The sequence below is a fragment of the Battus philenor genome, unplaced genomic scaffold (genome assembly GCF_028537555.1).
Source record: "Battus philenor isolate CCGP_79_NKW_IND1 unplaced genomic scaffold, ilBatPhil1.0.hap1 SCAF_3, whole genome shotgun sequence".
Classification (NCBI taxonomy): Eukaryota; Metazoa; Arthropoda; class Insecta; order Lepidoptera; family Papilionidae; genus Battus; species Battus philenor.
In genome coordinates this window covers 11566341-11592753 of record NW_027181693.1, presented here as the reverse complement: position 1 = coordinate 11592753, position 26413 = coordinate 11566341, and the positions used below count along the sequence as shown (strand labels likewise).

General features: G+C 34.0%; 2 protein-coding genes across 2 annotated transcripts; both read right to left on the bottom strand.

Moving 5' to 3' along the window:
- Positions 1–251: 251 nt before the first annotated feature.
- LOC137926718 (short stature homeobox protein 2-like) lies at positions 252–19317 on the bottom strand. Its single transcript, XM_068770400.1, has 5 exons — positions 19098–19317; positions 10952–11136; positions 6450–6507; positions 1692–1876; positions 252–458 (listed from the first exon to the last, which is right to left on the bottom strand). The coding sequence occupies exons 1-5, from the start codon at positions 19315–19317 to the stop codon at positions 252–254; spliced, it is 855 nt and encodes a 284-aa protein (XP_068626501.1).
- A 775-nt stretch (positions 19318–20092) lies between these two features.
- Positions 20093–25967, bottom strand: LOC137927036 (mitochondrial import receptor subunit TOM40 homolog). Its single transcript, XM_068770822.1, has 3 exons — positions 25263–25967; positions 23940–24134; positions 20093–20477 (listed from the first exon to the last, which is right to left on the bottom strand). Exons 1-3 carry the CDS (start codon positions 25965–25967, stop codon positions 20253–20255), a joined length of 1125 nt encoding a protein of 374 aa, XP_068626923.1. The 3' UTR covers positions 20093–20252.
- Positions 25968–26413: the final 446 nt, after the last annotated feature.

Here is a 26413-nt window from a genome sequence, read left to right as displayed (position 1 = left end):
ATGATGCGAAGTTTTAATGAAAAAAAGATAAGGCGATAAATGTAAAAATAGATAATTAAGCAGTTCGTCTTTGGTGATGTTGAATTATAAGTATATGCAGTCAAAAATCAGTAGAGAGCGCGCAATACGAGACCTCTCGTTGTGTCAATCTTTAAGGGAGGCCAATGCCTTGGAGGCATCTATCGGCAGACGTGATGTAGACGACGATAGTCATCTGTTTCAGAGTAAATAAATAGTTAGGCGTGTTCGGGTTATGTGTCAGTAGGGGTTGAGGCGGAAGCGGGCGCGCAGGCGGCGGTGTTGGAGGGCACGGTGGCCGCCGCCAGCGCTGCGGCGTGACGACGCGCTTTGAGTCGTAAGTCAGCGATGGATGAGGAGCGGCAGCGTGCAGCCAGAGCCGCCAGGCCCGCGTACGGCGGGCACAGCGCCGCTGCAGCCGCGGCAGCAGCGCTCGCGTACTGTTATCACCACATTATTTTGTTTAATAGTATAGTACGTTATATACGGAAGATAAACTATATGTTGAGAAAAGCTTGTTTTCTAAAGGCCATCTAAACATTTTATCTCATTAACCTTTGTAGACAATATTATTTGAATTTAACATCCCGCAAAAAGAGATCTACGCTACCATACGTGTTATAGAGCAGGAAAGGCCAAGTTCGCTCTGATAAACATGAGGGCCATGCTAGAACGAACCTTTATCTTCCTGTATCATCTTCAATGATATCTATAGGATAGGACATGTAACTTCTTTTTATTATTATTAAGTGCCGTCTTCTTAAGAAGGTCGGTGACCATTAGAGCAATGTTAACATCGCGGGTCTGAAAATCGAACGGATGCTCTTTCCAAACAACTGGCGTAAGTTTTTCAACAAGAATATTCGCTTTATACCCACACTTCGCTTTCCGGAAATCTACATAGATAAGTTGCAGTAGCTCATATTTTAAGTTTCCCAAACTACGGTGAACCTAATTATGATCTTTATATTTCTTCTTCATATTTTCTGTACATTCTATTAGGAATTATGTTCAGAAATAATTTTAGGATATGACTAATCAAGGAAATCTTTTTTTACTCGTTGTATTTTTTTCGGAGAAGCAATTTTGGGCTACAGAAGTAGAACTGAACCTGTTTGATAGTAGCACATAATTTTCGCACGTAAATTCCGATGGGAACATTTCAAATTTTTGTTTCAAAAAGAAAAGGAAATTACCCGAAGATAACTTTGCAAAGGATCGAATACATTATAATAACAATAAGTATTATTATTATGACGGCATCGAGGACTGACTTGAATTTAAGTATGAAATTTTCGAATATTCCTAATTATGTTTTTACATACGTAACAACACTTAAACCAATCTAAAATAACATTTTAATATTTTTTGTTCATTGGTCCATGATGGTGAAATATTTGGTGACGCTGGTAATACATTTTAAAAACAAAGAATGTTAGCTAAGTGATTAGAGTTATATTACTTACATAGCAATATTGAACTATCAGAGTTGTTGTCTGAAAGTGTATGATATGTTTAAATTGTGTTCACGTGACTTTGATTGTGTACAACTGATTATGAAATGATATTATAGGTTGATTAAGGAGTAATATTATTTTAGCACTTGGTGGCCTACTATAAAAATGATGTTATCAATCTTATAAGGAAATTAAGAAATGGGTAAATAAAGTTACCTGGTGCGCAGCGGCAGACAGTAGCGCAGAGTCGAAAGGTGCGAAGGCAGCTGAAGGTGGCGGATGCTGGGCCAACGGCAAGGGCGGCGGCTGGGGCCTCGGGACGCCGGCCAGTCGCGGCACCGACACGTACGGAGCAACGCGGCAGGGCTCCAGTGGGGTTCCTCCGCCGGCCACTAAAAGGCCTTATAAAAAAAAACAATAATATTTTTATTCTTTTTTAAAATTATTCTTGACAACAAGTCTTTTGGTAGTGTTATTTTGTTAGTTATAGTTAAAAGCTTTTAATCTTTCCTACAGCCAGAGTAGCAGTTACAGAGTATGGTAAAACCGAATAATCTTGCCATACTTTTATTATTACATCATCAATCTACCGGTCTGAAAGATTCACAGGAAAATTACAACAAATTATGGATATTTTATAACTTTAGAATTAGATAAACCCCACCTTTTTACGCTCAATTAGTTCGGACTTGGAAAATATAAGTGACAAGAATAGGTAATATATTACTCTAAAATTTGAGCTGAGAAATAAATCTACTTTTTGACTGATTTGAGGAAAATATACTTTTATTTATATTTTCCTTTATAGAGTCTATGCTAGCAAACAACATGTATCATTACAAAACATTCTGTGTAGAATCAATAATTAACAAATTTGTAGGTACCTCGAAATAACTATGACTTATATACATCCAATATGTTAACGGCCATGAATATACATATTCTGTACATTAATGTCAACATCAGGCAACGTTGGAATCATAAAATTGAAAAGGAATATCCGCTAAAATTACTTTTACTCTAAAATGATTACAATTATTATCACAAGGAAAGTAGTAGTACAATAAAGTCTTCTTTATCGTACTAAGTATAAAGTAAGTGAAAAGTATGAAATGCACATTACACTTTCTTAAGTAGGATCATTACGATAGGACACGAAATATATGCACAGTAAATAACGATCAAGTGATGCATAATCGTTTTAGATTTTTACGATAAGTACAGAACAGCAAATGCAATTAATTAAAAATAAGTCGCGGATATTGCATTGTTCCGAAGCGATCGGCAAAGACAAACGAGCGCTCCGTCACGCGCAAATCCGCCGGGATCTGTTCTCGAACACCACTTAATTAAATTGATATTTAAGTAAAGCATAATTTGCTCGTAAATTAAGAGAGATCCGTTGTTTATAGCCCACCCGTCGGGCGAAGTGGGCAATTAATAAATTAACGCGAATTTACCCGACTTAAGGTGTTCAAGAGTCTCGCCTAAAGGATTCATTAATTTAATTACTTGCTCACCTTGGACCTCAGTTTTAGATTACGCCCAAGAGGAAGAGAGATAGGTTTAAGAAGTAAAATTTTAAATTAATAATATATTAAATAAATATCACTGGCGTCGAGTTGATTATTGTTTAAATACTTAGAATTGAATATACAGAACATAAATCCAATCTTAATTTTCAGGTGACATAAGATTTGATGTTAAGAACCTCGATGTTGTTATGAAAATCAAACACACATCACAAACGAGAAGTGCTACGCGGTTCCGTAGCTTCGTAGGCACGCGCGCGTGTAGGCGAACGTGCGCGACGCTTTTCATAAATCATAGCTCTCCGGTCGGCCGTCGGTATTATCAAAATGGATGCCCTCACTCGTATGAGTTATTTCCATATTTGACACTGAATTACTTTCGGGAAGTGCCGACATAAATAGGAGTGCGCCCGTCCAGCGCCCCGCCGCCCTTCGCCCTGCGACCGCCGTGCATTTATTTGATTAACTCTGAGTTGTTTAATTTAATCGAGTTATAAGGTAAGCCGGCGCGGGGCGCGGGGCGCTCCTCTCCTGCTCTCTCCCGCTTAGTTTAAACCGGGCCGAACATCTTTACAGCGGTTTCTGCGCAATAAAACATCGCCACCCTCGCGGCGCGCGAATAACTTTACAATTTCATGAACAAGGGAACAATTAGGCGTCGGTGTATTCTTTTATTTTTAAATTTCACGTCGGCTGTTATTGTTTTGTAACGGGCGCTTGCACCCGGCGAGATTCATTTCTTCGTTAAGAATGAATTCTTAATTTTATGAAGATAGAACGCTTGCTCTTTATGATTTGCGAGCAAGAAAAGTCATGTAAATTGGACTTTTGCATTACGCTTTTTTTATATATTTACGGCGCAAGAAAATTATACCGTGAAACATAGTATTTTACGATACTAAAAGCATGTTTTACTAAATATTAAAATAGTTATATTTTCAGTCATTATTATATCAGTCGATAGACTGCCACTGCGAGGCATATGCTTTCCTAATAGAGTGTTAATTATTAATTCCATCGGTCGTGACATTATCACAATAATGTTATGTTTCTAGGCTTATTAGCTACAGTTGCCAGTTTTTATTCAAAACAAACAATTTCCATAAAAGCAAGTCATTATAATCCAAATCGATAAGTACACAAGAAGTCATCAAGACGAAAGAATGAACGTGTGTTGTAACGGATATGAATGACAAAGCGTTCGTGTGAATCAATAACAACTCCGCGAATCTCGTCGTTTCTCTCAAAGGGGCAAACATAACAAATAACCGTTTCATTTCACTTTACATGATTGTTCTTGTGTTAGGCGGGCGTGCGAGGGGAGCGGAGGCGCGGGGGCACATAAGTTAATAAGACATTTAGCAGGGGACGGCGGGATTGCGTCCGAATGGCTCCCGCGGGGAATCATTTTATTCGATTCCGACGAGCGGCTTTTTTCCGCTTTACGCTCCGTTTAGCGGTTATTCAATGCTCTCGCAATCACGGGGTAGTGCGCTCCCGGAGCCGATGCGCTCGGCCTGTCATCTCTCGTTTATAAAATAGATAAGATCAACGAAGACGGCTCTGGCCGCGAAATGCACGCTTATTTGTAATGTTATTAGTTTTGGGATTTTCCTTTTGTGTTAGTGGGTATGTAGAACAATGCGTCCAGAATTGAACATAAAATATAAATTTTCAACTTACTCGCCGTTTTATACGTAAGAAAACATTCATTAAACTTTTTCTAGGTAATAGACATTCTATTTTACCGGTGATTTTAGTAACATTGTCACTCGATGAAGGTTTCGGTGTAGTTAAGTTTACATCACCACAGTAAAAACATAATTTGAAAGCATTACTATTTCAATTTAAAGGGCGGGCCACAATCGTAATACTTTATGTATTTCAAAACTTGTAAAACACTCGATAATTATGATTTTGTTTTTAAACAATAATTGATACAGTAAATGCCGTCCACCCACAAAATAGACAGACCATCTTGTTGTCGACGGACGGCACTGGATGCAGGCAGCTTCAAAGCGGTCTTCTTGGAAATCTATGGGGGGTGACCTTTTTTTGTTTTTCACAGGGTTATATGGAATTCCGTCCCACAAAAAACCCCCAGTCAGCGATCGCTCGCGGTCTTACCTCGCGCTATACTATTTTAGATAGCCTTTCCGGGATATACGTGTATGATTCACGCTACCCCCGAAACCTTCGTGGTGGTGTCACGTTGGTTCGAGACCACATTGACCCATCGTCCGCCTCACAGTCGCTGAAGCTAGTGGGAGTTTAGAGATGGGGGAGACTTATGTCAACCGAACGTCCTACGGCTGAAACGATAATGACGATACACTATAGGTCATTTACACTCGACCCATTGTCGCTCGTAATTATTGTAACGCTTCTGAACAAATTATAACTAATATTTGATATTTCTGATTGTAGTTCATATGAATATGACAAAATAAAGACTAGTAATTAAGAAAAATAATACTTCAGGCATAATTGATGTATGTCGCATTAGTAAGAAACGACCCGAGAGTCGTCATCGGCTATTTAGTGGAAAGTATAAAGTATTAAGTGAAATGAAATTTGTAAAATATTATCGTTTGATGTTTCACACTACTTAACAATAAGCAATGTAATCTATTGGATCAGTATCATAGAAATACTGATCAGGGCGAGGTCGGTCGATCGTTAAGTGCGTTGTGCAATTCACCGGATTTATCTGCTCACGTGTATCGCCTCCCGAGTTTTTTTACCGTCTCGCGCGGATTGCCGCCTCAGCCCGCCATTTTAATTATTCATCCGCGTGAGTTATGGTCGAATTAAAAAACTGTTAGAGTCCGAACCGGCGCCGTCGGGAGCAGTAATCGAGTTAGATCGAATGATGGAGAATACTTAATGCGCTGGAATTGCACCCGCTTACAACTTTTGACCTTAGTTACGAAGTTCGAACATGTTTTTTATTATATACATGCGTTTTAAATTTGATGGCAAATCTTTGAGTTGATGGGTTATCGGTGTAATATCTTTGAAGGTGTAAATGTATAGCTAGTTTGTAAACAAAAAAAACTAAATTTTCACACATTTTGAATCACCCAATTTTTATGGAAAACCACGAAGTTCTATCTATCTTTTGGCAGTACAAATTTTGTACGAATAAATTGTAAATAATCATTGTTTTAAATTTGTAGCAATCCGAAGCTTGAAACACTTTTTCTTTTTTTTTATTACATTATATATTACCTCTGAACCTTTTTAATAGTGTGCGCCATACAATTGACAGCAAATGAGATATATACATTCATTCTTTTAGGGATTTAATACCCATAACCAATCACAATGTATATAAGCACAATAACGTATGTTAACTATATTATGACGATGTAATATTATTAAATATTATTAAAGAAGTTCTAGAAAGTTTTATGACATCATTTTATTAAACAGTACAAACCTTTATGCATTTGGCTCTCGTGTTTTCGGCATTTTGCGCGTCTGTTTTGAAACCACACCTGCAAACAAAGACTAATTAGTTTTGAATCAAACACATCGAACTAGCTGCGGTTGAATTCAATCAGGTAAATCGATTTTAACTAGAATACGATATCTCTGCGTTATGTATATATCGAATAAATTTGTCTACAGTACTCTGCGAAAGTTACACATTATACGTGTTACGTTATTATATACTAGAGAAAAAATAAATTCTTTCATTTTAAATAATGTTCACAGCAAATTGTGTACAAAAATTAGTAGCTAGCTACACAATTCAATTAAATTTTTCTTTCAACGGTTAGCATTTTTTTTCATTTATTTAACCGGCTGCCCCGACACACTTCGTGCTGTTAAATCTTTCCGGCCTGTCACAATCCAATATACAAAACAAATAAACAACATATTTTACAGTGATCACTTTAGTATCGATTTAATGTCTCAATAAAAAATAATCGATTGCTCAGAAAAATAAGATTTCTATTTTCGATTTAGGATATTCCTAACACGAATTTTTTTCGTTTTATGCTACGGTTTTTATTATTGCGTTCTCCCTATTTTGAGTGCAACAGGGTGATACAATTTCGGGTAATATTTTTCTCAGGTATATTTTATTTATTTACATTTGTTTTCTTTTTTCCTTCACAGTATCATTGATACTTTTTCTGTCATTTACCTATCATAAAAATTTTCGCACCATTAGTATTGCTGTAATTCAACCGTCGCCTTTCATCCATCTTTTCTATTTCCAAAGTACTACAGATTATTTATCAAATTATTGTTACCTAGTTTTGTGTTTTAACTTTTGTATCTTACATTTTATTATATTCTGCAATTAATCTATTATTATTTATCTTATGTACTTTTTATCTATTCTTGAATATTTTTACATTTCTTAGGTCTTACCTAACCCTTTATTAATTTCAATAGTTATGATCAAATTTATTTCTCTCAATAACCTCCGTTTTTTTTGCAGTACTTTAGAAACGGTGGGCGACACTCGTCGTCGCCCAGAAGGGAGGCAAAGCTTCCACTGTCTATTTCCTTCACTATTTCCTGCTCACATTCAAATTTGTATCTTCCGTTAGCAATTACTAATTACTGGGAAATGAAAATTGTTGTTTTTCTCTATTTCATAAAAACCTTCTTCACCATCATTATTATCATCATTGCAGCTATAGGAAGTGCATAGCTTGAAAGCGGTCTGCATTCTGTGTCTCCTGATGACTTTACTCTAGTTGGTGGATGTACTACGTTGCGCTTGTTCGCCGCTGATCATGTCTCCAGAACATTAAGGACTGGGCGGCTTTCTGTTCTTCGGGCTACGTCACCTGCCCACTGTCGCTTTAACTTGCAAATCCGCTGGGCTATATCGATTACTTTCGATCTTTTTCGCATCATCTCATTGCCTATTCGATCTTCCTCGAAAGAAAAATACACATAGAAGATAAACATGCTGCTATAGACAACGTTAATATTTTTTTAAGTCCATGATGATTACGTAATTCATGACGAGGAACGGGTTGACCGTACGTAGTGTAATCGCATTACGGTTGCGACACGTTTCTACGGCGTACACAGCGCACGTTTGTTTTGTACGTAGCGGAGGGACGTGTGCACTGTAGGCACCGACGGACAAACAGGAGTAACCGCATTAGTGAGGAGGGCACGTCATGCTGATTGCACTCTGCGGACTGGAGTTACGAATACGTTTGAGCGTGCATATTCAATAACACAACTGTATTATAAACAATACACGTAATGCAAACTGTAAATAGACTTTCAAACCAAAGTCAATATTACATTACATTAATTATATATAAAAAATATATATATGCCCGTATCAAAATCGTCATATTAATCTAAAATATATAGTAATTGAAATTAGATGAATTAATTTAAGTTAGAGAAACTTGAATACATAAGGACAATTTTACTTAAAAAATCAATTATAACTACAGAATACATAAAACCAGAAGAAACACTGTCATAGACAATAAAGACGTAACAACTTTATTTGTCTTATTTTTTGTTACTTGCATGTATGCCATTAGTTTGTACAGAAAAAAATGATTAATTGAAATAAATATGTAAGTAAATCAGAACAAACAGCTGAGTTTTAATCTAGGCTGTCATTTCTCCATTGCCGACGACCGATACGCTAACTAGGGGCGAATTCATTAGCTCTGATTACATTAGACAATTCGACTAAACAAGCAAATATGTACACGCCGCCCGGTTTTATATTAGACGTTTGTATAATTCGTGTGTTTTCAATTACTGCGGGTACAACTATTGATCAAATAATGCTGTTAACAGGCTCTAAAAATGTAAATAGTTTAATTTCAATCAGCTTTTTTCTATATTTTAGTTAATGTTAATAATTTGTTTTTCTTGAGCCATATTTTATTGTGTCGGTTTACCTTTTATTTGTTTCGCATACAGATTACGTCTAAAAACGGACTACTAATACTTACTGGTATTTAATCTTAACCAAAAGGCTTTGTGGCAACTTTTTAGTAAGCAATTACTTTATGTATAAGTCAAAATAAAATATTACATCTAAATACAATTAGTAGAAAAAAAAATATTATCCTATTTTGTTAGGTGTATACTTAAAAATTATTTATTTAAAAATAGAATTTTAAACAATATCTTTTGTTTAAAAATATTTTTTTTATTTTTAGCTGTAATTTTAACTTTGACGGGCCACTAAAAACTTTCTCCGACACTGTTAAATTTAAAATGAATAATAGAAATATCTTTATGTATTATTAGATATTTTATAATGTTTATTAAAACTATCATATTTTAATTAATTATTAATTTTCATATTAATTAGAAATTTCAACCTATTGAAAAAAGAGAGAAAGGTAGGTAAATGTGTGTCGTCTATTTTTTAATAACAAAAAGAAATGTACAAACAAATTACTCGCGTAATTCAATATTTCGGGAATACTGACTTGACATTAGTGAAGAAATACAGCACGGGGTCAAGCTTTTATTTTTATGTGACACATTCTGAGGTACTTACGTCCCCTACCATGGGATACTTACAAATATCGTTTAGTGCCGATCGAACACTAATCACAATATATGGCCGATAAAGTCGCACTTGTTGGAGTCTCGCAGCTAATTACTTGCATTAGTAATGAACGGGGATCGCAATGTTAAGTGGGTTCGAATTACAAGGGTACGGGACGCGCTACACCCTAATTAATATCACACGCTATGATTACGCGTGTGTTACGATCGGGGATATGGTGATCGCTAAATTACAACAGGTATTCTATTATTTAACTTCGTATGAAATATATTATTTTTAATATTAACGATAATCATCACCAGGCAAGAAGAAATGTTATATTGTATTATAATTATTTTTTGATTTTTTTAAAATATCTTCATTAAATCATCTTATAGTATTTCAAACTCAAATTGTATTTTCAGGTTTTAAACAATATTTTTCTTTCATAATGTTAGTTATTACGTTTTTAAATAATATACCTGTTTGATCGACATCGCCACTCTACATTGACTTGTAGAAAATTTATTTTTTGAATATCTTTCTTAAGCGGTACATTTGTTGCACTGGTAGATAATTAGTAAGATACAGCGTAATCTCAAGGGAGACTCGTGTTTAGTGGAAATCAATAACCAATATATATCTAAACTTGTTTTGAAGATTAAGCGCATCTCTAAGGCAAGGAGAAGCTTCCTTACTACCTTGACTGCGTATGTTAGTACAATCTACACATTACTACGTTTTTCAAAATTTTTAACCATAAGAAATTCTGTTTAAATACTCACAAAAATGCACCATTTTAATTTGTTATTGAAGCAAAGGACACACACAACTTGGTTTTAAACATTTGAGATAAAAATAATATATGTCGATATTGATATTTTTATAATAGATTACACCAATTCAAATGTGGTATATAATTATTTATATTATAACACAAATTGGTTCGAGGTTGTATCATAGAGTGAAGTTGTGATAAATTTGACTCAATTTTAAGTAACAATATGTACAATACGATTTGTATTGTATTTAAAAGATAATTATTTTTTTTGTGTTCCATTCAAACTAATTTCAATGATTATACTTTATACAAGCTGTCCAGACAGACTGTCAAAATTTATGGACCTGTCGCAGTAGAATATTAAATTAACTTATTTTGGTGTGTATCACTTTATAGATAGATTTAATATTTTATAAACAACAACCAATTATATATTTAGCATCCTCAATGTTTTAATAATTTTATACAATTTTCAGTGACCGTAAATGTTTAGGAGGTAAAGGACTACATATATACATACATATACACTATGGTTTAAAAAGTGAAATGTTTATTTTACTATTTTGCATGTTTTTTATAATTTTTCTCTATATTTGAGACCTCATATTAATTATGAGATTATGTAGACGATGAAAATAAATAGGTATTGGTAGATTACCTGAACCCTTGCTTCGCTTAAGCCAAGTCGTTGGCTGAGCTCTTCTCTCATGAATGCGTCGGGGTAGTGCGTCTCGTCGAACAGCCGCTCCAATTCGCCTAGCTGCTCCAACGTGAAGTTGGTCCTCGATCGGCGCTGCTTACCACCGCCATTGCTAACTGCGCCATTCGACTTTTCTATGTTGTCTAGTATACAAAATCAAACATAATAAAAAAATATAGATTTTCCATAGGTAATTTACTTATAATGTTAAACTGACATAGTGAATATATAAAACATCATCTAGGTCTTTTATCGACTGACAAAACTCAAATTAAATGTCTATAGCAAAGTGGTCAAGCTTCTTGATAGCCCGGGTCATTTTTCGAAAATTGAAATATTTCGCAATCCGCAATATGTATAATATGCGTATAAAAGATGAAAAGATTTGTTATTTTTTTTTCCAAAAAATTATATTTATCGAAAATGTCTAAACTATAATACAAAAAATGTATTGAATTCAAAAATGAAAAATTGACATAAATAATTCTTTAAAATTTGATGAATGGTGGAGACAGTATTCCTCAGTAATTATTTCAGATGTTGGTTTTAGTTTTTTTGATATTATTATGATATTTTTTGTGATTATGGTCGGTATTTGGGTGTAACTAATTTTACGGTGGAATGAAATTATTCACATTAGTACTTCATTTCGATTTTCCATGAACTATGACAAACGCAATATAAATTTAAATATCGATATATTTGGACAATAAATCAGAAATAAATATTATCGTTCAAAGACCTGCATTTTTCGCGAGCCGCAGGTTAGCCGCCACTGGTATAAGGTTGTTGTAAACATATTATAATCTTTATTAAATTTTTGAACTCTCTGTTTACTGTTTGAACTCTTCGTGCTACAATTTTATTTGCTTAAAAATAAGACTATATTTCATCATTTCATCAATAGACACTTGAGATTGTTAAAAACGTTTTACGCATATGTAACCATATGTAATCCAGATTCTTAATTAACGATTAATCTGGTAAATCATTAATGTTGGCTTTGATTTATAATTGGTCACCGATTAAGGGAGGAACGATGAAGGTAATTTTTTTATCAATAAGTAAGCTTTACCAACATTGATTGACCTTTAAGAAACTAACCAGTTAGGTCTACTTTCATCTGCTGATAATTGAGCATTAAATTACTTTCTAGATTGGTAAAAACTATATAAATGAATGAACAGCAAACATGAACATAAGTAATAATGAAATCATTATTTGTGAATTTGACCTTTGGGGGAGGCCCATGCCTTGCAGGGATAAAATTAGAAAAGATAGAAAGAAGAAAATACAGACAAAAATATCTGAAATTTATGTTTTTAAAATTCACAAGCAATACTTATAATACACAGGGTGATTTGAAATAGGTGTAAAAGCTTTAAAGGGATTAATGTATATAACATATACCTCGTTTGCTATTTATTAATGTATGGTACACCCTGTCTACAAATCAATGGTTTTAAAAATATCAAAGGTTTGATTTTATTTTGAAAAACATTGTTTGTGAGGAAAAAGTAAAAAAGTTTGCCTTTATTTGAAAGCCTAATTATTTTTGTATCGTAATACTAACAATTTACAAATTTATTGAATTATTTTGATGGAAAAAGCAGTGGTAATCAAGCAGTATAGGACTGAGACTTGATATCTTAGGTCGAGGGTTCGTTTCCCGGGACACAATCCCATATAATTTAAACTTTTCTTATTAGCGCACTGTTCAAACACCAGTTTTAAGAAGATGGGCAGCAGCGTCCTCTGCATAGCATAATACCATATATGGGGGATATATTGTATTATGGTATTACGCTATAGATATCTTCGGGGAGACCTATGCCTTGCAGTGAGTATCAATGGACTAATAAGACCACAAAAAGTAAAAGAATAGTTATATTACATGGTTTAAAAGACACAGAATTAGAGAAAAAAGTTTTTAGTCAATTGTTGAGATGATTATTACAAAAAAAAATTATAATAAAAGGCGTATAAGTTATAATAGCACTTAATACTAATACGAAGAAATTTTTTATGTGATACATAATCACATGAATAATTACTTGGTTCAATAGCTTTCTAAAATGTCCTTGAAAGTTACAATAACATGTTCTAAGAAAACATTTTTCTGTGGTATCTGTATCGAAATTGTCTATATAAATAACTTCTAGTACTTAATTAATTTACTTTTTCAGTCGTTATCAACGACTTGGTTTTCCTTTTTCTTTGATATGGTAATTTATGAAATCCTGCGAATGGAATAAAAATGAAATAATTCTTATATTTCCTAATGTTTTATGTAAATCTTGCTCAAAGTAACGATCACTGTTTCTAAAACCAGCAGGTTGCGTTTTATTTAACTCAGATGGAGTGACTCACTCTGCGCGCTATTTTGTTTGCAGCGGCGACGATGAGTTTTTATTTATCCAAAGCGTTATAAACATATTTACAATCACCACCTATATTATAAAAAATCAAACATATCCACATATTTTATAGTCTATGGTGTAATGTTTAATCTTGTTTTTAAGCAGGAAGTAAAAAGCAATTACATGAAAAAGCAAAGAATGAAGTACAGAGGGCTATTTTATCGCAAACAGAAATTTTTACTTTTACCACAACCATTGGATGGAATTGGTAAAGAAGAAAAAACGGTACGGGCGGTCATCATAAGTAATAGATGTAGGAATAGATCTACATACATATTACAGACTACTCATATATTCATCATTTAAATAACTAAATGCTTTTACAAAAAAAAAACATTATTTTTTCATGTATCATGGTATCGAATTTATCTAATATACTTTAGGAATTTAGGAGATTTTTATGAAAAGCTGTCAAATGGCTAAAGTTGAATATTCAGGGTTATAGGTGTAAAAGCTCTTAAAAGGGAAATCTATAGCTCATTTATTGACAGAAAGTTTTCAAACTTTTACGCCTATTTCCAATCAAAAAGTATAAAGTGATCACTCTCATTTCATCGGAAGGGACAGATAGTATAGTGTGTGTGTGTGTGTGTGTACATGTATGTAATTATTTACTTACGTTATTTATTATTAGTAAACCAATGACTTTTAGATGATATACATTAATTAACAGCAAATGGTCTATACCCCTCTAAAGCTTTACAAATGTCCTGTGACTACCAGAAGTATTTTTACTTGCCGTTGTAGTAGCAAAATATTACATTCCACGTACGACGTAAACGAATTTAAACATTTTATATTGTTTTAATTAAAAAAAAATAACGTTGCAAAAGAAACGATCATCTAAATTTAATAATTGATTGCCAAATGGCTGATAATCGTGGACTTGTAGCTAGATCCTCCGGGGAATGACGTCGTGACGATCGCGCGTGTTACGTTTAACAGTGTCGTTTGAAGCAATTTAGCAAATTGGGAAGCTCTCCTTTTTATACGGCAATTATGTAAATGGAGGGATTATCCAACTGTAGGCGGCGCTGCTCTCCTCCCCTCAACTCTCCCCTTTCGCCCCGAGGGCATTCGAACTTCTTAAACGGCTAAGACCTGAGAACGGTGATTAATTATCGAACGATGCACAGAGTACTACCATTAAACGGGACGTGATTTATTTCGTTTAGATGTCTTTCTTGTTGTCCATTAAATGGTTTTCTCGTATTGGCGTTGCTTTATCCTTTTATTTATTATAAGAATGTCGTTTCCTTTAAATATAACATATACCCTTTAAATATAATATATAATATATACTCGAAACGTGAAAACTACTTAAATTCTCTTCTAAATAAATTGAAACCTTACGAGTTGAATGTCGAATCGATTAAAAACTCGTTACCTAATATTGGATATAATATGTTACGAGTTTTTTTTCGTTTAATAATAATTGACTTTTACATAATTTATTACTCAAGAATATAATTTAATCAAAAATCTTGATTGAATTCATGAAGTTAGATATTCGATTTTTTGAATTGATTGTAAAAAACGGAATTGTAAAGAAATACATGGCATGTCAATGTTAAATGACGCAAATTCGTCATCTTAAACCTTGCATTTTTGTCTAAAAGGTCTTTGTTTAATAAGTTTTCCATTTCGTAACCTACTTTAGTAAAAACGTGTTTTTTATTTCCAATCGTGTACCATGAATGGATAGGTGTTCTGTGAATTGTATTGGAAAAGAGATGTTGTTATCATTATTTATTATTTTTTTAATTAATAGTTTTAAATAACTTGACAATCAGACGCATCATCTCTCAATTGGTATTATAAGTATGGTCATTTTAAACTTTAAAGACCCCCTAAATGCTTTTTCACTTTATGAAGCAAGTTAAATGCTAGTAATCCAGTGGCAAATAACTTAAGATAGACGCTTTACCAACAGGCAAGTAATTAGTGAAGAAACAATTCGACGTTCCTCTCAAAGAAACCGGCATTATGGTTAAGGATTTGAAAGTTATGTACTATTTTCTAATCCACATTACACTCACATGATAAATTACACATAAAAACGTTATGAGGAGATCCGAAGACGAACGACAGCGGATTGGCATCTTGAAGTGGCAACGGGCAGGCCACATTGCACACAGATCAAATGGCTGCCAGGGATTAAGATTCTGGAATAGAGATCAAGGACCAGCAAGCACAACCTAGGACGTCCATTCAAAAGATAGATAGATAACAATGTTAAGAACGTTTGTCGACGCTAGATGCAGGCTGCTTCTGACCGGTTTTATTGGAAAAAAAAATAATAGGAAAGTCTTTATCCAACAGTGGACATTCTACTTTATCATTTGCAGGCAAAATTCTTTCTCTTTCTCTCTCGCCTGAGGTTAAGCGATGACGAGGTCTACTATAGTACTTGCCTGTCTAGAAATAATGCAATAAATTCCAAATTTTGTAAAGCCTTGTCCTTAACCAGATATTTTACATCCCATAGCCATAGCAGACCTAAAAGTTACAATAGCATTGTATTATAAGCACAAATTGTATATTTTACATTTAACACTAAATACGCTTGTGGTCACTGGCGGTTTTATACTCATCAAACCGTTACTTCCGTTTATGTATGGTCTTCTTGTCATGAATAGAAAGCAAAAGAATTAACTTAGAGACTCCCAAGTCATAACTAGCTGGAAAAACAGCGCCGGTACGTTGTATCGTTCCTTGGCTGTTCGCACTACAAAAGTAATGGTAAAACGGTTATTGTTGATTGTTGGGATTTCAACTGTTTATGGATGTCGGGAATCCGTTTTCTTAATTTCCGATGGAAGAAAGGAGACGAGGAGTTAGTTTATGTAGCTCCTACACAAACTCTACATTTAAAAATAATAATGACGATGGTTGATTACAACTCCGTAACGCTCTCTGAAAGGAGATTTTTGTCCCAACAGTAGAAAAATAACAAAGCTATTGACATTAGGCAGTTATGGTATTACTCTTACTAACTTAACTCAGTTGATTCACAGAAATAAGTATTATTATAATTGCAAATAGAATCGAGCAAGTTTTTGTTGTTTAAATTACTTATGTCTCGTACATATGTAAAACAAAATAAAATTCTTCTAAATTTGCGTTCCCACTTTTAGACTAAGATTTCCGATGGTTATAAAATTAATTTATATCTATTTGATATATTATTTCGCTTAACGTATTAGTTTCATCAATCTCAAAATAGTAATGTTGGAACATATTAAATTCATACTGAGGTACAATATTTTCTAAACGTATACTTAATAAAAACTTAAACATAAAGGCTTATTGCAGTCGACAATCAAAATATTACAGTCCATTTGACGATTTTAATATATAATTGGTTCTTACAAAAGTTATCAAAAAGATACCAAAGTCCTTTATTTTTTATATACAAAATAAAGACGTCACAGTTTAAAATATATCTAATACTTTATTACAACGCGACACGTGCCACATTATTCAATAATTATGTTACCGTGTTATTGGTATAAAATCAATTCTATAGAAAGTTCGGGATTTCTAATCAATGAAACTGCTGAAATCTATTATGACGGTTTTTTTCTGGTGGTTAACCTAACATAATGAGAGCTCAAAACATAAAAATTTGTGGGTACAAAGTGAAAGTTCAATTTGTTTTAATATAAGGTTGTCAAATATCTCCCTTCCGCCTTTTTGTCTTTTGAATTTCGCGGCTATGTACAAAGCGCTACAGAGCTCGTATCTGTTATTTGCTAAGTAGCCTGGGTCGGTCTAAGATTTTCAAAATAAAGAACTGCTGGTCAGTTCAATCCTATTTTATTTATTACTCAAGTTTTGTCAGCAATTGCATGGTAGTTTTCGCGGGTATTAAAAACTTAACGGCACAACGCACTTCCACTCTCATTATACTGACTGCATCACCCTCATAGTAATCATAATTTCACCCACAATAAGTTCATTCTGGACTTAGACCTCCCCCATAGATATACGTAGGGCCGATTGGCAGCAGCCATCATCACCCATCACCTTATTTGAAGTTAATTCGGGTTTTCCTCACTTACCCTTTGACCGCGGACATTTTCCCGCGTTGTTAACGTACCACAAGGTCCAGGCTTTATAACTAGCATGTAATCTTTTTTATAAATGTTTCAAAATCGATTACGTTATGATAAATAATCTACTAAGTTCCTATCAGTAAGTTCGTCTGTGACTCAAAAATCATGTTTTCTTTGTAATCTCCCTCTTTTAAATTGACCAAACAATTTTGTTAAATTCTTTAGCTATGTTCTAAATATTATGATACTCCTTAACTATTATTCGTAAAAAATTCCATCATTAATTAAATATGTCAAGTATCAACAGCCTACTTCTGTTTTATCATGAAAATTCTTGGAACAGAAGCGAAAATTTTTAAACTAATTTTATGCTATTTTTAAAAAAAAAACTGCGTTAAGTATATAAATCTGAATAATATTTTAGAAAAAAAATGATATGTTATACATTTCATTTTTTGATTTTGACAGACAAAAAATATGACAATAAAAAAAATGACGGAATATAATGGTATAATGATATCATAAACAACCAGATATTTACACACAGCCGTACCAAAAAGATTCTTTCGTTTTATTGAATTAAAAAAAATTTTGATCAACTATAAATAAGCAAAAAATTGTTTTAGTAGATAAATACATGCACAGTTACACTTATACACAATTTTGATAATCCCGTTCCTTTTTACGTAGTTTTAATTTTCACTGATTGAGACAAACTTGTCAGAAGCATCATATTCTCTTTAACATTAACAAAATAATCTACAGAAGATTGTCTCTTTTGCGTTTTACTCATGACAGTTTACGATACATTTGGTATAATTGTGACAGCTATTTTAGAGATATTTTTATAATATTCAACTAAATCATAGTAGTTTATAAATATAAGAAGAAAATAAAGAAAATATGCTAAATGAAATGACCGTCTACAATTAAAAATACGTACGCCTGTGTTTCTTAATAAACAACACTAACATAACAACAACAAAAGCTATGTTTAAACTGAAAACGGAAGATTGAAATAGTAAAACTTGGTGTTGCTATTAGAGCTTTTACTTCAATTGTTTCCAATACTGACATCAAAATATTATGCCAAGGATGTACATAAACAAACCCTTAATGTTCCTATAGTTATTAAAAAAATCCATATTGAAATAGTTCTTTAATTGTTAGAACAAGGATCCGAAATATCATCTACTTTGCAGTTTATTTGTAATTGTTACGGCATTTTAAATAATACAACCAAAAATGTATCATATATATAACATACAAAGGTTTTTCAAAAATGTAGCATTCTTTTAAGCTTACATACAAAAATTTCAGTTAGTACAGAACTAGCTTATCGTTTTTCACTACAGATAATAATTAAAAGAATATATTTTTGGTATTATTTTGAGTAAATACGTAGCTTTTTTTATGTTGTTATTTCTTATTTTTATCATTTTTAATGATTCATTGGCGTTAATTAACTTACTGAAATAATATAAAGATTTATATTATTTCAGTAAGTTAATTACTTTGGAATACTTCGACTGATATTAATGGTTAGTTGCATATGCATTAATGTTAAAATGAACATAAGAACGTGAAATTGGCTACTAATAAAATGGTCACAAAATTAATACATACCGTGTCTAGTTTCTTCGTCATCATCTGTTTCCCTTTTACAATTCCTTACGGGAAGAGGCGAGATGAGCCAGTTGCGCGGTCGTTTTGCCGGCGGCGCCTTTTCCTCTAGCGCTGTAATATCCACTTCTTCGTCTGGTTCCCCGGGCTCCGGCGGCGGAGTAGGCACTTCACCACCCTCCAGCGACTTGCTGACGAAGTCCGCCAGCCGCTCCATCACCATTACTGCCCCGAGCACGCGTCACCGCGCGCGGCCATCACTCGCCACGCTCTAAAGGGCACACTGCACCGAAGGCGGATCTAACGCCTACACTTCTTCATCACAAACCCTCGCATTCAACTGTAATCGTTACTACACTCGTTTTAAGTTGAAAATCCAAAAGCTGCTGCACACGGGCGGCTCCAGTCTCCGCCCAAAACACGCGCACGCGCCCGCCCTTCATTTGAATTCGGAATAAGACACTAACGCCGCCGACGGCGAATAATATACGCCTACGTTACACAGTCAATAAATTTTGGACCGCGTTTTGTGATGATAGTGAACTGAATTGGTGTTAAATTAAAACAATACAATAAATTACGAAAAGTGATAGCATCTGCCCTTGGTCTAATTTCGATAAATAAAAAAGTATCGTAGGATATTTACATTTTCACCGCTTAAATCTACATTTGTGTATCCATGATTTATACAGGATAGTGTTATAAACTAAAATATTACTAATTATCATTGTATTAATTTGTTTTCTTTTGTATTTCTTTATTAAAGTGTAGATAAAAAGGAATGAAATATAAGTGAATTCATATGGTATGAATAATAGTCATTTTACAAACCATCGATGTGATCGCATAGTAGTTTGAATTTCATTATAGATCGTATGAGTACCGTTATTGAAAAAGACATGATTTAAAATATTTTTATTGATAAATTACCAAAAAGCATTTCTTAAATTTAAAATAATGATTTTATACAGGTAGTAAAACTAAGAGAGGTCACGGTACAAAGTTTCACAGGTACACTTTAAAAAAGTTGGAAGACCTTAAGTTATGAAAACGGGAACTAAAAGAGTTGATAATCAGTTTTACATCTTAGTGGTGTTTTAGTCTAGTCTATTCAAAATGTAAAGTTATACGCCTCTTAACAGCACTCAATGTTATTAATCATATTATAGCTGCAGTAACCCCAAACCCGAGTCTAAATTTATCGTTAGGATGGTTTAGCAGGGCAGAAATAGCGCAAGCTAACTGAGCCCTCTTCCCTCCCAGAGCTCGCTGAAGTGTGGCGCCGACCAGGCCGTCGGAGTCAACGGACGCACGCACCGTCCAGTCTGCAGCACGCCATTCATACGCCAAAGTAGCCACTGCCCTCCGAATCGCAAAACCGACCTGAAAACAAATATTGCTTAAAAAATAACGAGGCTCAATGGGAAAAATGTAAAAAAAAATATTAGCACTCTTTATGTACTACTCTTTGATGGCAGTAGTCTCTCTCTTCGGACTCAAGTTCATAGTCACTCAGCGAGCTATGGAGAGAGCTATGTTTGGGATTTCTCAATCAGGTATGAGGAATCCGTATATGATTGAAAATAACCGACATTGCCCAGCGGATTGGCAAGTGGCAGTCGACAAGCTACATATTCCAGCATTCTTCCGTAGAATTCCAATAGTCCCGGTTACAAGTGATCTGCATCGGCGTCTTCCGGTGCCAATAAAAATATAACTAAAACCTTATTAAGTGAAGTAGTATCTGCTTTAGTAACATTAAGTGTAAAAGTATTCTTGCTATTACGACTGTCAATCCAAATTCTATAAATGTCACACCCGTTTATCGATATCTTTAATCAGCTGGTACAAATCGTCTTTATTTCTTTTTTAATAATTTATGAACAGATTTAGATGATCCTAAAATAGAACACAGTAACAGCAGGATAAAATCTTGTCTGTAATTAATTTAATACAGATTGTTTGTGTCTTGTTTTTTTCCATTAAGTTGTTAACGTTTAGATATAAGCTAACATATGGCCAGAGCTATGAACGCCTACAATAGGCAAACATATATACTAATGTAAACTTATGTCTTTTGGCATGTTTTCAAAATAAATAAAACTAAATAGAAGGTCAAATAAAGAAACATTTTTCTTTTACATTTATACTTTCATTCGGTTTCCATTGTACACGTTCATCGTGACCCTCTGTTCAATATTGTTTTTTTTTTTTATATTTTCAACACAACTAACGAGACTTTAGAAACTATTCCAGAGGCCATTCTCAGTCACGCCCACGTCATCAAATCTCATCATCATAGTTACATCACAGCCACTCATTTTCGAAGAAAAACTAAAAAAGTACGCAAGATGGTTGGTATTAGGTATGAAAGCTTTTAAGGGGGCGAATGTTTTGTTCGTTTACTGTCAATTAAATTATGCTATATTATCCAAGAATCAATGGTTTAGACAATAAATAGCGCAATGATAATATAGCAAGAACACGCATTTTTAAAACTGAACTTACTACACATTATGATTAAAATATTTCTGTCCCTGCGGAATTTGTAATATCAGAAGTTATTGGCCAGACGTATTTCAATACAGAAAATAAATCAATGTGAAGTATTTCAGAGTGATCACTTTATACATAGTGATTGATAATCCTTAAAGCTTTTTACTGACCAATGAAGCTAACCTGTTATTTATGTTAAGTGTGTAGTTAAGGATCAACGCTCAAGTGAATGCATTGCTTATTTTAATGTAAATCCCTATACACAACTGTATTAGGTTTCGCCGCATTAGAATGTTACATTAATTCAATTTGGCAATAACTTCTTTAGTTTCAGTTGCGTTAATCGTTTGGTGATAGAAATGAGCGTCGCAGTATAAGGCTGCGTTTCCACCAGAGATGAATGTGTAGGGAGTGGTTTGGAACCAAAAGAATCACTCCATTTACATAGCCTCGCTCAGCGCAGCTCTAGCGTTCGCAGTTTCAAAAAATAAAGCAAAAGTGTGCGCTAAAGAAGTTTTGGGATAGATGTATTGCGTGGAATGTGCGCAAGCAGTGACTAAAACACCTCAACACATCTCCCCCACTCATATCGCTCCGCTACCTCCACAAATCTCTGGTGTAAACGCAGCTTTGCTCATTCTCTTCTCTTGTACTGGACTACTACCTACTCTGTTTTGCGCTCTAGCATTTATATTAATGTGCTACTAATTATAAATGTAAATATTTCTTAAAATCTAACAAAGTATGCAATGTCGTTCTAACATAATGGGGGATCCATAAAAATAAATAAATTAAAACTAAATTAGATAGAGCAAAATACAATCATCGTTATAAAACTTTACGTTTTATCAACAAAATGAAAACTTTTCCGACTTCGCTTGTATTTTAGTTTAAAAGTTTAAAATAACACCCAGCGGCCTGTATTTTCATATTGTGTCGTTGCATGTTTGTCGGAAATTAATAGTGACAAGTTTAACTTGTGAAATATACACTGCCAAGTATTACTTTCGAAACATCTTGATTGTCTGGACTTTAAATTTTCGTATGTACATAAAATTGCAATATCAAATTTACTCAGAAAATTTATAATATATTATCATGTTTCTTTGCATAAGTAAAGTAAGCTCTTCTTATGTTAATTGAAAGATAAAAAACATGACCGATTGACAGTGAACTTGGTAAGGTCGTCGCAAAGACGCTGAGTGTAAACCTACTTCCCTTTACCTCCTTTTAGAAATCTATGAGAAAGCTTATATCCAGTAGTGGTTTTCCCATTTCTTTAATGATGGTAAACGTGATGAAAGTAATATTTATTTAATGTTTTTTTACTGCTCCTTTTGTGTTGTGTATCTTCCTCCACAAACCATCCTATTGGCTATATATGCATTAATCTTTGTTTTTTAAATCTATAAAGGAGGCCTATGTCCAACAGTGTACATATTACGGCCGAAGTGGTGATAATGTTCATTACTTGCAATATTGAAATTTTAAAAAACACGCAAGAAAGCTACTACTGATCTTTTCCAGTTATAATATCCATCCATTAACTGTTAATCAAATGCTATTTGCCTTTTGTTATTTATAACTTCACCGAAAACGCTTAGCCTATATCGTTTTACATTTACTAAGCCATCTCAGGAGTCTTGGCTCGGGATAAATATCAGTTATTTATTCTTCCAAGATGCTTCTAAGCTTCCGGGAAATTAGACGGACGCTTAAAGATGTGGTCGGTTATCCATCACTTCGGCTTGGATTGTAACTGTAACGTGCTTTCTAAAATTTCGAGAGTGACGGTTCGGAGATTTGATGTTGGTGTGAACAATCCCGTTATTTACACCAAATTTCTTTCTCCTTTTTAATCATAATCTTACTAAAATGCCTTTACGGAATTTATGACGAGTTGTACGACGATCCATGCCCTTCCCGCATTCTGCTTTCCTTAGGGCAGTAGTAATATACCTCTCATTACGTTACAGGACTTACTTCACAAAATTACCTTTACCAGGTAATTAAATAATCATCATAGTTCCAACATACTAGCTATACTAGCTGACCCGATAGACTTTGTCCTATCTTAGCTTGAATATTCAATTCTTAACTTGATAATTAAAATGTTATGTATGGTTTTCCCATACTGCTGAGTTGTCGTATGACAAGATGGATGTCACAGATACCCAAGGATCTTGCGATATATTAATCGATATTGAAAATAAAATCTGCAATGGAAGTCATGGTTTTTCCCTAAAAATTTCCTACAAAGCATTAAGAACTTTAAAAATAAAAACAGTTACTAAAGTTATGATGTCACCAAGGAAAATAAGGCTTACTTTTATATAGATCACATGTTACCTCAAGCATAGCGGCGGCAGTTAGATGCGGTTTAAGGGCTCGTGCGTAGCAGAGGTCGAGACCGCGGTTCCCGAGCGTAGCACTTAGCGAGTAGTCGTCCGTCACCCAGCGGGCGGCTGCCGAGGTGGCGCTCAGCTCCGGCGTTCGTCCGCGAGCCACCACTTCCGCGCCCACCGACAGATTCTTCGTTAACGCCTGTTAATCAAGGATGTATAGGAAACACTTCTAATTTAATATCTGTCATTGATTATAGGTATAAAAATTTCAGGGGCAAATGAATAGTTCATTTGCTGTCAATTAATGTATGGTACACCCTATCCAAAAATAAATGATTACATAAATAATAATAAACGTAATGATAATCTAGTAAAAAGGGTTTATGAAATTCAGATTACTACCCGTTAAAATTAATTATTGTTTATAATTTGTCCCTGCAAACTTTGTACTGCCAAAAGCTAATAGCCCGTCACATTCCGATAAAATTTCAGAGTGATCTTTTTACACAGCATAATTGTACACATGTGGAAGAGCTTTAAAGGTATACACTTACCCTTATTAAGTCTATAAGTAATCAACCTGTATAAATAATATATTTCGACCTATGTACTGACTCATCACGATATCGCTGGAACTGTAAAGTTAAATACTTAAAATTTAAAAAGAATATTCCGTCGTCAAGTAGAAATCAACTTAGAATAGATTTCATGAAATTTCACCCTCAAGAGGTAGATGGAAAGTCTATAAAAATGCATATTGACAAAGTAGGGCCCTTATAGCTAGCGTCTACCGGGTATATTTTTAACATATCAAATTTAACCCAGAATGGGTTTTTTTAAATAATCGCCACAAAAGGCAGTGCGGGTCACTTGAAACGACTGGAGTTCAATCATTTTATATACTGTATACTGCAATCCAATACACACCTAATGCAGGACATGGCGATGACACTATTTTGATCATTTTTTTAACTCAAATTAAAACATACATAATATGTAACGAATAACTGATTATATATTAATTGTGCCGAAGACTTCATTATTCATAATTTAAAAGATGCATAACTGAATAAACAGAAAATAAACAGAAACGAACTACAACTGCGACTAAGTATTTCTATAATTAAACACTTAAATAAGCAAATTAAATAAACGACTATATTGCATGCAGACAAATTGATTACAGTTTTCCAAAAAAAATTAATGTTTGCACATTGATTCTATTTACAACTTTTCATTTGCCTGTGAGTCGATTGTTATTAATTGAATATTAACTACAATTTATTTAATGAAATTACAAAAAGATTTAGACTTAATTGTATAATACCTGTAAAAAATGCAACGCAATAAACTCTCGGTTCACTGCAATAACCGAAGCCGTGAATGTGTTAAAGTAGGCGTCAATGATACTTTCGAAGCTGGTCAACTCCCCTTTAGCTAGCTGCGCGACAACGGTAGCGCGGGTTGCTTGCGTCGGACTCACGCGAACTTCGCAACTCATTTGCCCACCAGGAGCTGCTTCCATCACAAAATATGGCAGAGCGATAGGTTTCTGTTTATCTACGTACGACAATAGTACTTTATAACCACCAGGAGATACCGAACTGAAGGACATAGAATGTCCGAATATCCAATTACTATTCGATTTTTGCTTAACAGAGACGCAAGCGCCCTCAAAACACTGAGGCAGTCTATATCTAGCCGCATTGTGTATGTTACGCAACAAACCCGGATTCATAGCACTGTCGGGCAAGTCTTCGGAACCTTTATCAGCGCATCTTTGTCCATAATCTGTGCGGGAACCCGTGACACCAGCTCCAGTCTTACCGCGATCACACACAGTATTCGTTGAAGACTTTTGAGAATTGCAAGAACAATCAGACATGCATGGAGCATCACCGCCACCGCTTCTACCCGCACTTTTTTTTCTCGGAGAACATGGTTGTGGGCTTGTATCATATTTTGCGTAAATTGTTTCGAAGAATACCAACTTTAAAAAATTTGTAAGGGAAAATGGAAAATTGTTATCCATTGCAAAATGTATGTATAGAAGTTATATAATTTGTTTAATAAAAGTTTGTTAAAAATGTTATAGTTGCAGTATAAATTACAAAATTAGAAAGAAAGCATAAACCTTCAAAAATAGAACAAATAAAAATGGTAAGTGTCATAGATGTCCAAAAAGGTTTAATAATGGTAAACACGTACACATGCTGAATTCCGGTTTGTATAATGCCTAGTTAAAAGCTGGTCTAAGAGATATACATTTATTTATTAAGATTTTGTTAAAAAATTGCTATTATAATATAATTTTATGATACGGTCTCTTATAACCCATTCATACCAGTTTTAAAGGTAGACGGATTCTACTACTTTAACTCGCTAGAAAGTTCTGAGGTTGTTACGTCTGTTACCATGTTACGTATAATATTTCGGGATTTAACTTCCAACTTTTTGCAGAAAACTAATTTTTTTTTA

Excerpts from the sequence above, each read along its gene's own strand:
- LOC137927036 (XM_068770822.1), bottom strand. The coding sequence starts at position 25,967 with ATGGATAACAATTTTCCATTTTCCCTTACAAATTTTTTAAAGTTGGTA. Across the intron at positions 24,135-25,262 it reads TTGCGTTGCATTTTTTACAG|GCGTTAACGAAGAATCTGTC; the intron begins GTATTATACAAT and ends CTTGATTAACAG. Across the intron at positions 20,478-23,939 it reads CTGCCGCCGCTATGCTTGAG|GTCGGTTTTGCGATTCGGAG; the intron begins GTAACATGTGAT and ends ATTTGTTTTCAG.
- LOC137926718 (XM_068770400.1), bottom strand. The coding sequence starts at position 19,317 with ATGGTGATGGAGCGGCTGGCGGACTTCGTCAGCAAGTCGCTGGAGGGT. Across the intron at positions 6,508-10,951 it reads TAAGCGAAGCAAGGGTTCAG|GTGTGGTTTCAAAACAGACG; the intron begins GTAATCTACCAA and ends CTTTGTTTGCAG. Across the intron at positions 459-1,691 it reads TGTCTGCCGCTGCGCACCAG|TACGCGAGCGCTGCTGCCGC; the intron begins GTAACTTTATTT and ends TGGTGATAACAG.